The sequence below is a fragment of the Martes martes genome, assembly GCF_963455335.1.
Source record: "Martes martes genome assembly, chromosome: 5".
Classification (NCBI taxonomy): Eukaryota; Metazoa; Chordata; class Mammalia; order Carnivora; family Mustelidae; genus Martes; species Martes martes.
In genome coordinates, this window is record NC_137892.1 from 161,970,520 (window position 1) to 161,985,091 (window position 14,572).

Consider the following 14,572-nt stretch of genomic DNA (forward strand, 5'->3'; position numbering starts at 1 on the left):
GCCAACCCCCACACTGGCCACCACCATCCCTGGTCACCAGTTGTCTTCCCCGTTGCCTCCTCATTTAGGGGCATTCGTCTTCAGACCGGTTTCAGCACTTTCTCCTGGATTTCAGGGCCCCAGCTCTGTCCCTGGACCAGTTCCCCACCTCCACGCCAGCCCCCGGATCTCAGGAGCAAAACTTGAGGAATCAGGGCAGGTCAGAAGCAAGCGGTACAATATAACATTTATTATAAAACTTCAGCAAATATAAATATCCAGGTGCCCATCCGGAATGGAGCCACATGGTAGGAAGGACAGCGCAGAGCAGCCCCAACACTGCACAGGGGGTCGGGGGCTGGGGTCCCGTGTGCGGCTTCTTTCTGAAGGGCTCTTACAAAACAATCAAAATTCACAGAAAAAAAAAATCAAAAACAGCACAATGCACGGAAAGGAAACGTGGGGTTCTGAGGGTCCCCATGTCTGCGGATGTCCGCCCGGGCAGGACAGCCAGCCCCTCATCGAGACAGCTGGGGTGCGGCGTAGCTGGTCGCTCTCTGACTCTGGCATAACCTGTAATTCTGTCATTTCAGGGAAAAGCGTAAGGAACGGGTTGGAATAGAAAGGCTGCTTGTCAATCACAGAGAAGGATAAGACGGAGGATACAAAGTTCTCTCCTCCAGCGCGTGAGTCTAAAAGGGAACCAAGCACCACAGCAGGCTTCCGTGTTTCCCGTTCCCAGAGGCAAAGTCTCCAGTCGGGATACGGAGTCCGGAGCACCCGCCCCAGGGCAGGCTCCCCTTCCAGGGGCCACCGGCTCTTGTCCCAGCAGAGAGAAGCTGGGCTGCTGGCACAGGAGGGGGGGCCTGCGGAGGCTGGCCTGGAGCTGCCCCAGCCCACGGCTTCTCCGGAGGGACGCTGGTTAGCTCAGAGCTGGGGCAGCGGCCTCGAGGTTGGGGGGAGGCTGGCGTACTGAGCGGCAGATCTTCTGGACTTACGCTTCCTTTCCTTCTTTCTCCAAAGCGCCACAGTGTTTAGCGGTTGGCAAGCTTGGCTCCTTCTGTGCTTCTGACTTGACTCAGCTGAAGCGCAGTGATGAGACCCTGGGTCTGCGGCGTGGGCCTCCTGCCCGCCTCCACGCTTCCCCTGGACACGCGTGTGCGTGCATGTCCAGGCGTGCCCTCGGGCCCAGGATGTGCACACGTGCGCACGCACACACCCACACACGCACGTGCGCACACACGCACTCTGTCCCATCAGAAGGCCAGACGCAGCCCTTCTTCCCCCAGCCTGCTCTCCCCCGGCCGCGCTCCGATGTCCGGCGCACGGCTGTCGCGGGCTGAAGGCCCAGCACCCCCACTGCGGCCGGGCCTCACAGGTTGGAGCCAGAGCACGTCTTGCAGCAGCGCTCCCCATAGAACTGGTGACTGCACATCCCGTGCCGGGGCACCAGCGAGCACCAGGGGAAGTGGTCTCTGCAGACGCCGTCTGAAAAGCAGCAAGTGCCGCGTTAGCCAGGGTCCTGGGGCGGGGGTGGGGGCCGGCTCGGGGGCTGCGGAGGGCAGCCTGTCAGGGAAGGTGTGGCCCCGTGTGAGAAGCCGTTCCCACAAGCCCCTCCTTGGAAGGTCCCTCAGAACTGACATGTCCTCCCTGCCGTGTGGCACCCGCCCCCTGAGTGACCCCGGGGACAACGGCCCAGCCGCCTGCTGTGGAACTTCAGTTCGTTCCCTGAAAGAGCGAGACCCCAACGCCAGGGCTCTCTAACCCCGGGCACCCCACGTCCTCCGGCCCACTAAGGAACTCTCCGGACATGTGACAGCCCCACCCCGAGATGCCAAGGCCAAGCCGAGGGGCTCCAGGCACTCACCTTTCTTCTCTGCAATGGGGCAGAAGTGGGTGTTACAGGCCATCGAGGCAGTGGGCTTCTGGTGCACGAAGCAGCCCAGGGCTGGCCGGCCCCCTGCCAGGCACTGCACGGCCCTGGTCTGCACGCCGCCCCCACAGCTGGCCGTGCACTGCGAGAAGCAGAGGCATAGCCGTCATCCGGGGCCGCTGGGTCCCAGGGCCCCCTCTCTTCCAAACCTCCCCTCCACCCAGACTCTACAGTGATTGTTGGGAAGATGACCAGACTCTGGATTCATCCCAGCTGTGGACAGAGGGGGCCAGTACTGCAGATGTAACACGCTCCTGCGTGGCCCATGTCTGATGAACACAAGGGGACTAGAGCACGTCTGGCGGTGGCAGGATCATTCCCCGGACCTACCCAGGCTCTGGGTCTGGCACTAGAAACAATGCCCTTTGTGGAAGGCCGTCACCCAGGCACCCTTTCTGGGGCTCTTGCTGGGGAAAACCTCAACAAGCCAACTTCCACAGAGGCACGATAAAATGACGTTCCTTCTAGACCCCAAGTCCCCAGACTCCAGATGCTGCCTGGAAGTGACAACACCAGCAGTGTGGGCTGGCGGGCATCCTCCCGCAGGCACACTCGGGAGCCCAGGGGTCCTGGCACTCTAAGGCAACACGGCACAGAGGAGCCAGGGCACGGGGGAGCCACGCGGTGAGGGTGTCGTCCGCCAGCGGCCGGGCTCACAGCCTCCAGACCCTGTGCACGGGTCCATACGAGCTCGACGGAGGGCAAGACACCAGGGGACGGGCGACCAGAGAGACGGAGGAACCCACACCTGCAAGCACTGAATCTGTCCAGAGAGCAGCCTGACGTCTAGACTGAACTGTGGAAATTGTGCTCCAACAAGGCTCCTCATTCAAAAATGTCAAGACTGTAGGCAGTTAAGGAACACCTGCAAGAAGCGGGGTCAGGCCCCATCGCGGACGTCTGGGCCGTGGTGGGGACACTGAATCCAGTGAAACACAAGGGCAGATCTGTGCAGGACAGGCAGCTGCACGGCACAGGCTGCTTGCCAAAATGCACGAGGCAGCACGCCAGAACCCCATTCGAATAAGGGCACTCAGCAAGCTCCGGGGCCGAAGTCAGCTACAAGCGGGCAGCCAGCTGCCCTCCTGCTTCTTCCCAGGACCCCCTGCGAGCAGAGCCTTGAGAAGCAGTTTTCCAAATCCCCCAGGGAAGGGGCTCTAACAGAGCAGTTAAACATCTTTTGAGTCGGAGCCCAGGAAAGTCACACGCTGAAGACATTGTTCTTTCTCCTCTCCTCTTTCGGTAGAGGATTGCTGGCCCCCAGAGGTGAAGACGCAGGGTTCCAGCTCATACGCATGTGGGTCTGGAACATTTCCAGGAGGCTTACCCTTTTCTCCAAAACTAACTTCAGTTGGAGTCATCAGTAACTCAGGTTCAATATATGACTGTAGCAATCAGGAAAAAAAAAAAAAAAAAAAAAGAAAGGTGTGGGCAGATTTGTGTCTGGCTCTGGAATTAGCAGGCTCATCCACAATGGAGCCAGACGTTCCCACTGCCTACTGCATCCGTCTGAACATTTGGCAGCAGCACAGTTCTGGCTCTGCACTCTGCTTCCGAGCCCCTCCCAGCTGCAGCCCAACCGAGACCTTGAGGAATGCCGGCTGCAGTGGCCTAGGGCTCACGGCTTCGCATGGGTCACATCTGCATCTCTACGTGTCCACAACCTCTCTGCTGATGGTGGAGCTCCCGTCATCGGCAGCAGCGGGGGCAGAATTCCAGACTTGCCAACGATGTGTCTCAATTGAGAAACCAGAGATCTAGCCATCATTTTGCACCACTTAAAATCATGAGGAAGTGATTTGATTCTTTTTGTCACGGATTTATTTATTCCCAACAGGAATCACGTACCTCCCATGCACCAGGCACCGATCCAGATGCTGGATACCGAGTGCTGGACACAAGAGAGTCGCCCATCCCCAGGATCTACCATCCCTCCTCAAACTGTGATCCTTCCTACTGTGTGCAGAGAGACTCCGGGACTTGGATCTGGAAGTCAAAGCTGATGGTGTCTTCCTCAACTTGATGGGGTTTAACGTGAGCATTTCAGGCTTCCTGCAGATGGCAGGATGCAGGTGGCCAATGTGCTGCAGAGACAGGGACCTGCCCTTGTCAACAGACCCACACATAGTGACGACAGCCATGGCCGTCCGTCCAGACCCCGCGGCTGCCGGTGTGCAGGCTAGCCACCGGCTGGACCCACCCCACACCTGGAGCTTCGGCAGACTGGGCAGGACCTGAGAACCTGCATTTCTACACACGGTGCTTTAGCCACAGGCCGGGCCATACTCCCAGAACTGCGGCTCTAGCTGACCAGAGCTGTATCAGCAAACGCCCCTTCCTCTCCTCTTTTTGTTTTCAGAGCAAGCTCGGCCACATCTAAGTCTGATGAGAGTATGCACGGAGCCAGTGTGCCGTCAGGGGAGCCGGACGTCTCATAAAGGGGCTGGGACTTCCTGTGTGTGGCCCAGGCGGTCACTGTTAGCTGGCAGCTGCGTGGACTCCTTCCCACGCCCCGACCCCAGCCCACCTGGCTTACTTCTGCCCGCCTCCCGGTGTCCCTGCTGCAGACGTTGGGAGGATCTACTACCCCGACTCTAGGGCGGCCTCTTCTTGCCTTCAGCCCTGGTAGGGCCATCACTGGAGTCTGCAGCACTCGTGCACGTGTTTCTTCATGGTCTGTGTCTCCTGCTGATGCCAGACTCCCCAGGGGCAAGGACCTGGCCTGGGAGTGGGCAATTCTGGGTCTGTCCGCTGGTGGGGTTGGGGGGGCAGTGAGGCAGGCCCCGTGCAGGTGGGCGCAGAATGTGTGACAGGAGTGTCACCCTCTGAAGATTGCCCCTGGACTATTCCCTCCACGGCCACCATCCTCTTCCAGGTCCTCGAAGCCCTCCTTTGCCTCTCGTCCTTCAACTCCTCGTGCCTGCCTCCCTCATCCAAGGCCTGAGGCCATGCAGAGCTGAGCCAGGGCTCTTCGAGGGGGATCAGCAGTGGTCCAGGGGGAGGGCCCCCCCCCAAGGTCTGCAAATGGGGTCTTCTTGCCATTCCAGGGTTAAACAACCTTGTCGAATGCGATGGCACCTCCTGGGAGCCCTCCATGCTGCCCACGCTCAGAGAGGGCCCCTGTGGGTGTGTCAGGCTCAGACTTCCCAGGGCTGTGAGCAGCGACCTGCTAAGTGCACATTTTCCAGAACACTGAAATCCTGAAAAACCTTCTCCCTTCTGGATTCCTTCTGTTTCAGGAATGATCCTGTGTTCTCTGGGATATCCTACACCAGAGACGCTACAGACGGCCTGAAGAGATGAGCTGGGAAGCCTGATCATCACTTAGTCATTATCAGAAATCCACATTTTTAAAATAACGTCTGCCTCTGGGTTTGCTTTAAATTACAGGGATGACTCTGTGTGTCACTGGCCCTGACAGCAAAAAGTAAGAAGCCCTGACATGCCTCGGCCCTGTAGCTCCTGGCTGATGCTCTGGTTGGCTTTATTCAAAAGGAAACTCCCCCCACTCCACAGTCACGGGGCCCATGAGTGCCAAGGGCTTCTTCTAGGGAGGGCTCAGCTCCCACACTCAGAAGCAGCTGGTAAGCAAATCCACTCTCATTCCTGAGAGTCAGAGGTCTCACAGCTTCCTTCTCTACTGTGATGACCTCTGTCCCCTCCTGGGAGGCCCATGAATGCTTCTCCCTTCATTTGTCTCCTTCTTGGGCCCCGGGGGGTGCTGTCTGCAGCTGCTGCCCACCAGAGCGCTCCCCACTGCCCCGGAGACCAATGTCTCCTTAGGTCAGGATGAGCGCGTACAGCCCTCGAGGCCTCATCATTACCACCCCTGCACTAAATACACATCAGCACAGCTGGGAATTTAGTTTAGCTTCCAACCAGAAACCCCCTCCCCCTCAGGTGCCAAGTGCTGTGACCTCGTCCAGCAGTGGCACGAGGAGACTCTTGCCTCCTTGAGTGCCACCCCTAACTGCAAGAGGAACACGGCACATCAGCAGCCAATTCTCAGAGGCGGACGGGCACCTGGACAGAAGGGTGCAGGGAGCCTGTGCGTTCTGTGTCTGCTTGTGTGTTCACGCCCGTGTGTGTGTGTGGCCATGCCTGTGTATGCCTGTGCGTGTGCATGCCTGTGTGCATGCCTATATGTGCATGCCCATGTGTATGCGTGACTGTGTGGGCGCGTGCCCGTGTGTGTGCCCGCCTATTGTTTGTGTACATGTGTACGTCCATGTATGTGTGTGTTTGATACAACCTCGTACGACTGTGGGCATAGCTGCCATATCGATCATCAGTGACACAGCTCCTTGCCCCTCAGAGCCCCTGGATTTCCAGGTCAATGGTGCACGATCCTGGGGAAGAACCCCAGAATAAGCCAGGGCCCCCACACTCCTGCAGTGAGGACACACTCCCATCTCTGTCACGTAGAATCAGACGGTCTAACGTGTGTTCTCACGTAAGCCATTCCCGGAACAAATTAGCATGTGAACCACCTGACACGAAACCCAGGGGACCCACGTGATTTAAGTCAGACCTACCCGACAACCCACCTTGAGATGTGATGATAAGCACAGCCATCTAAATCAATAGAAACCCTAAAGATCCCATGATAGGAACCGCCATCTTCCGACTGTGACAAGAATAAACCTGTCTAGGGGCAGAGCTCAGCCAGCCACTGGCCGTCCATCACGGCCTGACAATTTCCCACAGTTCGGGTGCACAGAGTCTCGGGTACCAGCACTTATAGCACACATGACCCTTTGAGTTATTACTCCCAAACCGATGACTCACACTGGATGGAAACTTCAGGCGGCTTTTGATAAAAATGATTTCTGAGACAAACACACATTGAATATTTCAGACCAGAGAAAACTACGCAAGATGTATTTTAGGTTTGGGGTTAAATGAAACGATGATAAATCGCTGTTTTTCTGAATTTTTCCGAGGTCTCAAATGAAGCCCAGCGGGCTGACCACCGGCCCAGCCAGGAGCTGGGAGGCGCCTCGGCTTCGGGAGTCTCCGTGTAACAGTCTCGGGAGCCACCTTATGTGCCTCTGACCCACGCTTCCCGAGTGACAGGGAAAGCGCGGCCTCCGCCCCAGCGAAAACTTGACCCGACCTCCTCACTCGTCTCTTGCTTCATCTCACAGCAAAGACTGTGAGCGCACAAGAAAACGAAAGGGGTTTCCCACTTGGGAAAACGCAGTCATCGATACAATTTGTCTGCTTTAAATAGAAAATGCCCGAGAAGGCTATAGTTCATACACCCCCTGCTCCGATCATTAAAGCTGAACAATTTCTTTTTTTTTCTTGTGTTATGTGAGTCACATCATTAGTTTTTGATGTCGTGTTCCATGACTCATTGTTTGCGTGTAAGACCCAGTGCTCACTACAACGCACGACTTCCTTAATACCCATTTCTCATTTAAATAGTTTCGGGAGATGGGCTCCTGTGTTTCTAATGCGCGCGTTCCGTCAGGTTGAACGAGCTGCAGACCCAGAAGCCGGGGGTGGGGGCAGCACCTAGAGACTGGCCGCCACCACAGGCCCATGGACTCCCTCCCTCTGTCTCCTCTACCTGCATCTTTCACAAAGAGGGAGTCAGAGACCAGCTGCCGTGTGTAAACGAGAAAGAGGTCCTTTCCGTGGTTCTGCTCGTCTGGCCAGACCAATAGAGCAGAGAGTGAGCAAACATCTCCCACCCCTGCTCATGGGGCCAGACTGAGGGGAGCCCCTGTCTGTCCTGGGCAGACTGGCAGAGACCAGACTCCTTGGAGTCTGGCCAGTGAGAATGGCTCAGGGCGTCTGAGCCCCACGCAGCCTTCCGGCCGGGGCCTGGACGCGCCCCGGGTCAAGAGCAGAAAGAGCAGCGGGAGCGGGAGCAGCTCGGGGACCCGGGGAGGGTAGGACTCAGGGCGCGTGGCCAGAGGAGTGGAACCGGGCAGGGAGGGGAGCCAGGCCCCAGGGTGAGGACCGCCAGGAACCCAAAGCGGGGGAATGGGGCAAGGTAAGAGACGGTTAACAAAGCTAAGGGAATTCTTCCTTCGAGTGGAAGGTGGTGTGGACAGAGGAGGGGCTGGGGGCATGGAAGAGCCCGGGCAGGCCTGGGCGGTCTGGGGTGTTCCCTCCCTCCCCATGCGCACAGCCTCAGGGATGCTGGGGTAGAACGCACAGTCACCGACTCGTTCCACGTCCTGTACTTCTTCCCTGTTCACACGCATCTCTGGGGGTGGTTGCCCAGCTTTTACAGAAAATAAGACACGTTTTCCCACACTTAATTGGGAACACGGCACACGGGCCCTGGACACCAGCCTTGGAGAGCTGCACCCATACCCAGAAACACGGGCCCTGCACCCACTCTGGAGAGAAGGGTCGGGACCTGGCTCGGTGGGTTTGGGGGTACACCCTCGCAGAAAGTTCCCCACCTAAACCAGCAGCCAGCCCCCAGGGCAGGAGGCTCTGCCCGCCACTGTGCGGGAACTGAGTGCCACCCTACCTGAGACCAGGGTGCGGCAAACCAGGTGGCTCGAGGGGGGCCGGCAGCAGTGTGCAGAGGGTGCCGGGGGCAGGGAAACAGGGCGCAGACCCGCTCCAGCTCCACGCCGGGCTGCGGCAGGTGCAAGCACTTCTTGGAGGCCAGCTCTCGGTATTTCCCAGAGACGTGCTTTTCAGCACACCTTAAGAATCTTTTCTGTGTTCCTCTTTCACACGTAACCGAGCACTACAAATGAAAACAAAAGACGTGAGTGAAAAATATCTCTTTGCTGGTGGCTGTGTCTTTGACATCATCCGCGAGTCAACGTCTGCTTGAACGCTAACGGAAGTGCAAAAATTCAATGAGATTTACTCGGCCTTTGCATTTTCCAAAGGCATTATGTATCTATCTTTTAAAAAGCAGGATCTTAAGGTGTAGCTTTGGGGGCCTTAGGGGGGGCAGAGCAAACAAAAACCAGGAAGGGTGTAGTTCTGAAACGTGATGGAGAAGTTAAAATGCTGTGTTGCTGCTCCTGCTGGAAAGTGCAAAAATCTAATACACGAGCAGGAGACCAGACCTCTGGGCACCCCCGGAGCTGCACCACCCAGCTGTGGCACGATGCTGGCCCCCAGAGCAGGGGCAGGAGGAGGACACCCAGGGCTCCCAGTCCTCCCTCGGAGCGCCGAGCCAAGGCAGGCAGGCATGCTTGGGCACAAATCCATTCTTTCCCCACCGGGGAGTGCTCAGAGCCGGGGCTGGGGCTCACGCGGCCCCCGGGGAAACCAAGGGCAGTGAGCTGGGCCGTGGAGGCCCCCAGAGCACACAGGAGGGCAACATGCACTGCAGCACCGCAAGGACGGGCCCCGAGGGTCTCGGGAGAGAGGTCCCGACTTCAGGCACTGCTGCCTCGAGCTCGCGGCATGGGCGATGCTGAGCCCCGTGTGTGAGTCCATCTGGCTCGGTGTCCGTGGATTCCACACACGGGGGACCCCGGGGGCGACACCTGCCCAGGTTCCAGCCGCACATCCTGGTGTGCGGCTTCCAGGTGCTTGGAGCATCTCCTGCCCCACAGAGGAGAGGGCGCAGGAGGCTCCCCTCTGTGGGTGCCGGGAGGAGCTCTGGCACGTGCTCGTGCGTGAGATACTCAGGGTGACCACCTTGCACTGGGTGGCCACCCACAGACTGTACAGCGTGGTGGCTTCCTCCCTACGGGCTCGGACCCCTGTCAGCGTGACGGCTGTCCCCCGCCCGTCCTGGCCTCAACACTGAGTGAGCGCTGGCCTTGTGGATGCTGCTGGGTGACGAGCTTGAAGGACGCGGCTGGAAAGCCCCGAGCACGCCCAGCAGAGCACCGTGAGGGGCCGAAGCCCAGAAGGGTGGCCTAAGCGCAGGAACCAGACGCGGAGGAGGAAGGGGTGGAGGGAGAAGAGAGGGAAGCGAGGAGCCCAGGTCCGGGGCGGCCCCGGGCGAGAACTGGTGGCAAGGTTCCGCCTGGATACACGTTCCCGGGACCTGGAGCACTGGGGGACCGGGCCCGGGAGCGCCCACCTGCGACCAGGACCGGGAGCACCCTCCGGGCCCGGGAGCACCCACCTGCGACCAGGCGGACACAAGCCACTGCAGCTTCTTGTGCTTGTGGCAGCGCTTGAGCAGACAGACCTCGTGAGTCCTGGGCTTGGGCTCCGAGCCGCAGGCGGCGTCCGGCAGCAGCGGCACCCTGGCGGAAGGGCTGGTGCTCTTACAGGCCACGGACCTCTTCCGCCACCCCTTCCCGCAGGTTCGAGAGCACTGCCCAGGAAGAAAGGGGCAGAAACCAGCAAGGAGTCCGTCAGACCTAGCCAGGGGTGGGGGGAGACCCCCACAGGTCCTGCAAGGGTCTGAGAACCCAGCTCTGCCACCCGCCAGAGGCGGCCCCTCGGTACCCCCCATGCGACCCTGTCCCACTCACCTCTGCCCAGGGCCCAGTGCTCCAGGCAGGCGGGCAGCTCTGCGAGTGGCAGGCCTGTCGGCTGGAGGGCACGGGCTGCGGACACAGGCTGGCCGCCACCCGCTCCGACACGTAGTTGGCCCGTCGTGTGCACTGGACGGGCCGGCTCTGAGTGCCCCAACCGCATGTCCGGCTGCAGGAGCTCCAGTTCCCCACCGACCAACTGGGAGGAGACAAAGACACCTCAGTGAGGGGCGCCACCTCTCCCGGAGACACAGCAGGCTAACCTCACCAACAGCCCACGGACACGGGGTTATTTCCAGTCGCTATTTCAAGCCTGCCCGGTCCCGCGGCTCCTCACCTCCTTGGTGAGCTGTCCTGGGCTCATTCTCCCCTCCCCTGCTTTATCCACCTGCACTTGGAAATGACTCCCCTCAACACAGTGACCTGTTCTCCCCTCTGGCTTGTTTCTAGGCGGGACATATTACACATGTGCAGAAGGAAGGCCCCGTGGGTCCCCAACCCTGCAGCACGTGAAGCAGATTCCAGACACGCACGTGTTCCAGCGCACATCTCCCGAAGATGAGGCTTCTCTGGTTTTTAAAACAACCAAAATACCATCGTGATACCTAAAAAAATAAACCATGATCCTTTCATGTGCTATTACTCGTATTATTATTGTTCTATTCATATATTTCATATTATATCACTTCATACCATACTCTTCACTCTCGTACTATTCACGACTACCGCAATGCTCAGTGCTTCATCCCTCGCTGGGTTGTTAACGTCCTGACGGGAGTTCGTCTGCTGGTTGGGAGCCCAGAATCCACAGAGTCCACTGTTCACGACCTTAGTGGGTCTTTCTTCTCTTTATAGGTTCTTTCTTTATCTGTTTTTCTATTCCATTTATTGGTTCCAGAAATGACGCTGCGCACTGTGCTGAGTCTCCACAGCCCTTTCTGATGGTCACAGGAGCTGCCCAGTTACATCTCTGTGGTTTCACTTTGCGTGTTCCTCTGTCCTCCACATGTCCTATAACTTGGCAGCTGATTCCAGGGGCTGGGTCACAGTTAGGTTCTATTATTTACACATGTATTTCTTGTAGGATGATCTCAGCTGTGATAACTCCCAACTGGAGGCCCGTAGCATCTGGTTGTCCGTCTTTGAATTTATTAGAAGTTACAGAGAATATTCTCTCTCAAAGCGACCTTTTCTTTTTTCTTTTCTGAGTATGAAAGTATTTTTTGTTGACATGCATGTCAGCATCTGATGGTGGAGGGATGGACCCATCCAGGCTCAGCCAGAGGCACCACCATTGGGTGTCAGATAAGCCTGAGATGGTCTACAAAGCACCTGCTGGGTTTGCACAAACCTATCGCAGGAGGCCCTAAGGTGCACACTCTCAGGTGTGAGGTCATCAGAGGCAGGAGGGGCAGAGTTGAAATGTGGCCCAGGCACAAGGGTTCTTATGGTGAGAAGACCTTGGGCTCCTACCAGTCTCCAAGAGGATGTGACAATTCTTACTCTTACTTTCTTCCCGTTCAGGCTGTTCAAGCGAAAACTGGAAATTCTGCAGGTAACGTTGGGCCCCAAGAGGCTCCACAGTGCTGGTTGTGGAGTGGAAAATCTGCTGTGAACGCCAAGGAGAAGCACGGTCTTCATGTCTCAGGCGGCACGACGAGCCCATCCTGCAGTGAGGCGCACAGAGGGCCTGCCACGCTTCCCTGATGCTCATTCCCAGCCCGTGCCATGGGTCGTGATGCAGGGACGTCCTGGGACAGCCGCGCCCGGGGAATACCTGTGAGCCTGTTCCCGGCTGGACCCACAAGGGGCTTCTGTCTGCCTAGCAGCCATCCCCGAATGAGTTAATCCAACAGTGATTTTCTCCCAAATCTTGGGGTAAAACAGGGGATCTGGGAAGGTGCCCTTCTTTGTCCTTTGGCTTTGTGAACCTCCCTCCCATGTGCACGCTGTCCCCTGACAGTCACACTCAGGTCAAGCAGCAGCCAGGAAGGCCTGGTGGAGAGTCCACCAGACGCCTCTCAGAAGCACCCCATGCCAACGAGAGAGGGTCCATGAGGACCGAAGCCGGGGAGCCGACGCATGCAGAGAGGGACACAGAGCAGGAGGCGGCGAAGGGCAAGAGGACTGCTGGATCGCACCTCGCCTTCACTTCTGCTGGGAGGCTCTCTCTGAGCACGTGGGCACGTTGTTTTAAACAGAAGTGAGAGCCGGCATTATATGCAACTCCTGAATTCGGGGTTTTACAATTTGGGTGTGGGGCCTGCTTAAAATAGAAAAACTCGACAAAACTCAACACATCTGAGAAACTATTAGAGCCAAGACAAGCCCACGAAGACACAAGCAGGTGTGAGTGTCTCAGACAGACTCCTGAGACGGAGGAAGGACATTATGTAAAAACGAAGAAAACCGGAATAACCTGTGAACTTTGGTTAATAATGTATCAATACTGGCTTATTAAGTCTAACAAATTCCACCATGCTAAGGTAAGATGCTAATAATGAGTAAATTCAGTGTGTGTCGGGGGGAGGGCATTGGGACTATGTGATATGGGACCGTCTGCTCAGTTTTTCTAGAAACCTGAAACTCTTCCAAAAAATTAAGTCTATTAATTATTTTATGAGTTAATTATATTTCTGTACTCAAGTAATAAAGAGGAGGTAAAAAAATATCAGTGTCTAAGTGTAAGCATTAGTGTTAAGTGTAAGCAGTGTCTAAGTGTGTAAGCATTTTGCGTACACAGAAAAGCCTTCGTAATTGTTATTTTCTGAGTCTGTGTGGACTGAGGTACGGGTCGGAGTACCTGTGACGAAGGCAGAGCCGGGAGCACCCGGGGACCGAGTTTTGGGAATACATACAGACGGGAACGAGAGCTCCATGCCTCGGGAGGCCCCAGGGCATCACGACGCTGCCCGGGTCTGGGCAGCCGTGCCTGCCGCAGGTCTGACCGGAGCACCCGCACTTCCCCTCATGCTCTCAAAGGGGCCGGGACTCAAGCCGCTGCAGAGCCAATACCTGGCTTCTCATGAAATCTGTGACCAGCGTGGTGATGAGGGCAGGGTGGGGGCTGGCGGCGACGGAGGGGCCGTCCCCGCTCTGCGTCCCGGCGCTGTGTCCCCACCTGGCGCCTGGAGGTGGCTTAGGCTCCACAGCTCTCCTGACGCCGGTCCGGGGAGCCCTTCCCCTGCTGCACGCCGAGGTTCCTCCCGGACGCATACGACTGTGCCTCTAAGAAAACTATAAAAACGGTAATGCCAAGTGTCAGCCACCTAAAAAGGAACTGCTGGCTTTGCAGGAACTGGTCCAGATCAGCTGTGGAAACAGTTTCATTCTTCAGAGTCGAGGAGGTCAGTGATTTCTCGTTCATGGTCAGCCACGGGCGTGAGGCACCCTCGTAGGCACGGTCCGTCCCAGCCTCGTGGCTGTGATGGTTCGGCCTCGGAGGCCTCTGGGCGGCTCTTCCATTGTTTCCCCCATTTCCTACGTTTGCGCTCCCAACCCCGCAGCCTTATAAATTCTAATTGGTGTGTCCACACTGGGGCTGCAAAGACATCTTGGCTGCTCTTGGGCTCTTCGCACCAGCTCGTTACTCTTCTGTCTCCAGCACCGTAAGCTCTTCCAGCTGGGGTGGTCCGTTCTCGGCCCTTCTCTCAGCTGCACGTCACTAAGAAATCCTCCGAGCGAAGATCATCCACACAGCGTCTGGAAACGCCGACTCTGTTTCGTTTCTTAGGCAGAACTCTGGGAAACGTCTTGATTTCAGCTCAGGAAAGAGTCAAACTCCCTTTGGGCTGGTGTCTGAGGGTTCCTGGAGCAGAAGCCAGACGTGCCTGCTCGCTCTCCGGCGGCGGTACTCGCCCCGCTGGGGTCTAGCTCCCCGCAGTCCGCCGACTAGAAGGAAGCAGGTAGCTGCTACCGCTGAGTCGGCCGGGCTTCCTGGGCAGGACCTGGAGGACATGAAGGTTCCCGTCGAGGGCTCCCGGCTCGATGCTCCCTGTCCCCGTCTCCTGGCACTGCAGGGGAGGAGGGGGGACTTATGGCTGTCCCTCTACAGCCCAGGCAGGGTTTCCTGCAAGCCTCGTGTTCAGCCGTCGGGATCTCCTGTTGTCACCAGTCATCAGCGGTTTCTCAATGACACGACTTTCACTTCTCCATTAGGAAAATAATTGTAACATTTTGGTTTTGATTATTTAAGGTTTCCTCTGAAAAGACAAATCCCCAGCAAGGGTATTTGAAG

At 57.3% G+C, this 14,572-nt stretch overlaps 1 protein-coding gene across 1 annotated transcript in view; it reads right to left on the minus strand.

The window, feature by feature from the left end:
* Positions 1-209: 209 nt before the first annotated feature.
* Positions 210-14,572, minus strand: part of ADAMTS16 (ADAM metallopeptidase with thrombospondin type 1 motif 16) — a gene marked incomplete at its 5' end in the record, with an annotated part of 146,080 nt that continues 131,717 nt past the window's right edge. The window contains 5 exons of the mRNA XM_080804378.1: positions 210-1,467; positions 1,847-1,994; positions 8,406-8,630; positions 9,978-10,172; positions 10,333-10,534. Coding sequence (XP_080660504.1) covers positions 1,352-1,467; positions 1,847-1,994; positions 8,406-8,630; positions 9,978-10,172; positions 10,333-10,534 — 886 coding nt within the window. The 3' untranslated portion in view covers positions 210-1,351. The remainder of the gene's footprint in view (positions 1,468-1,846; positions 1,995-8,405; positions 8,631-9,977; positions 10,173-10,332; positions 10,535-14,572) is intronic.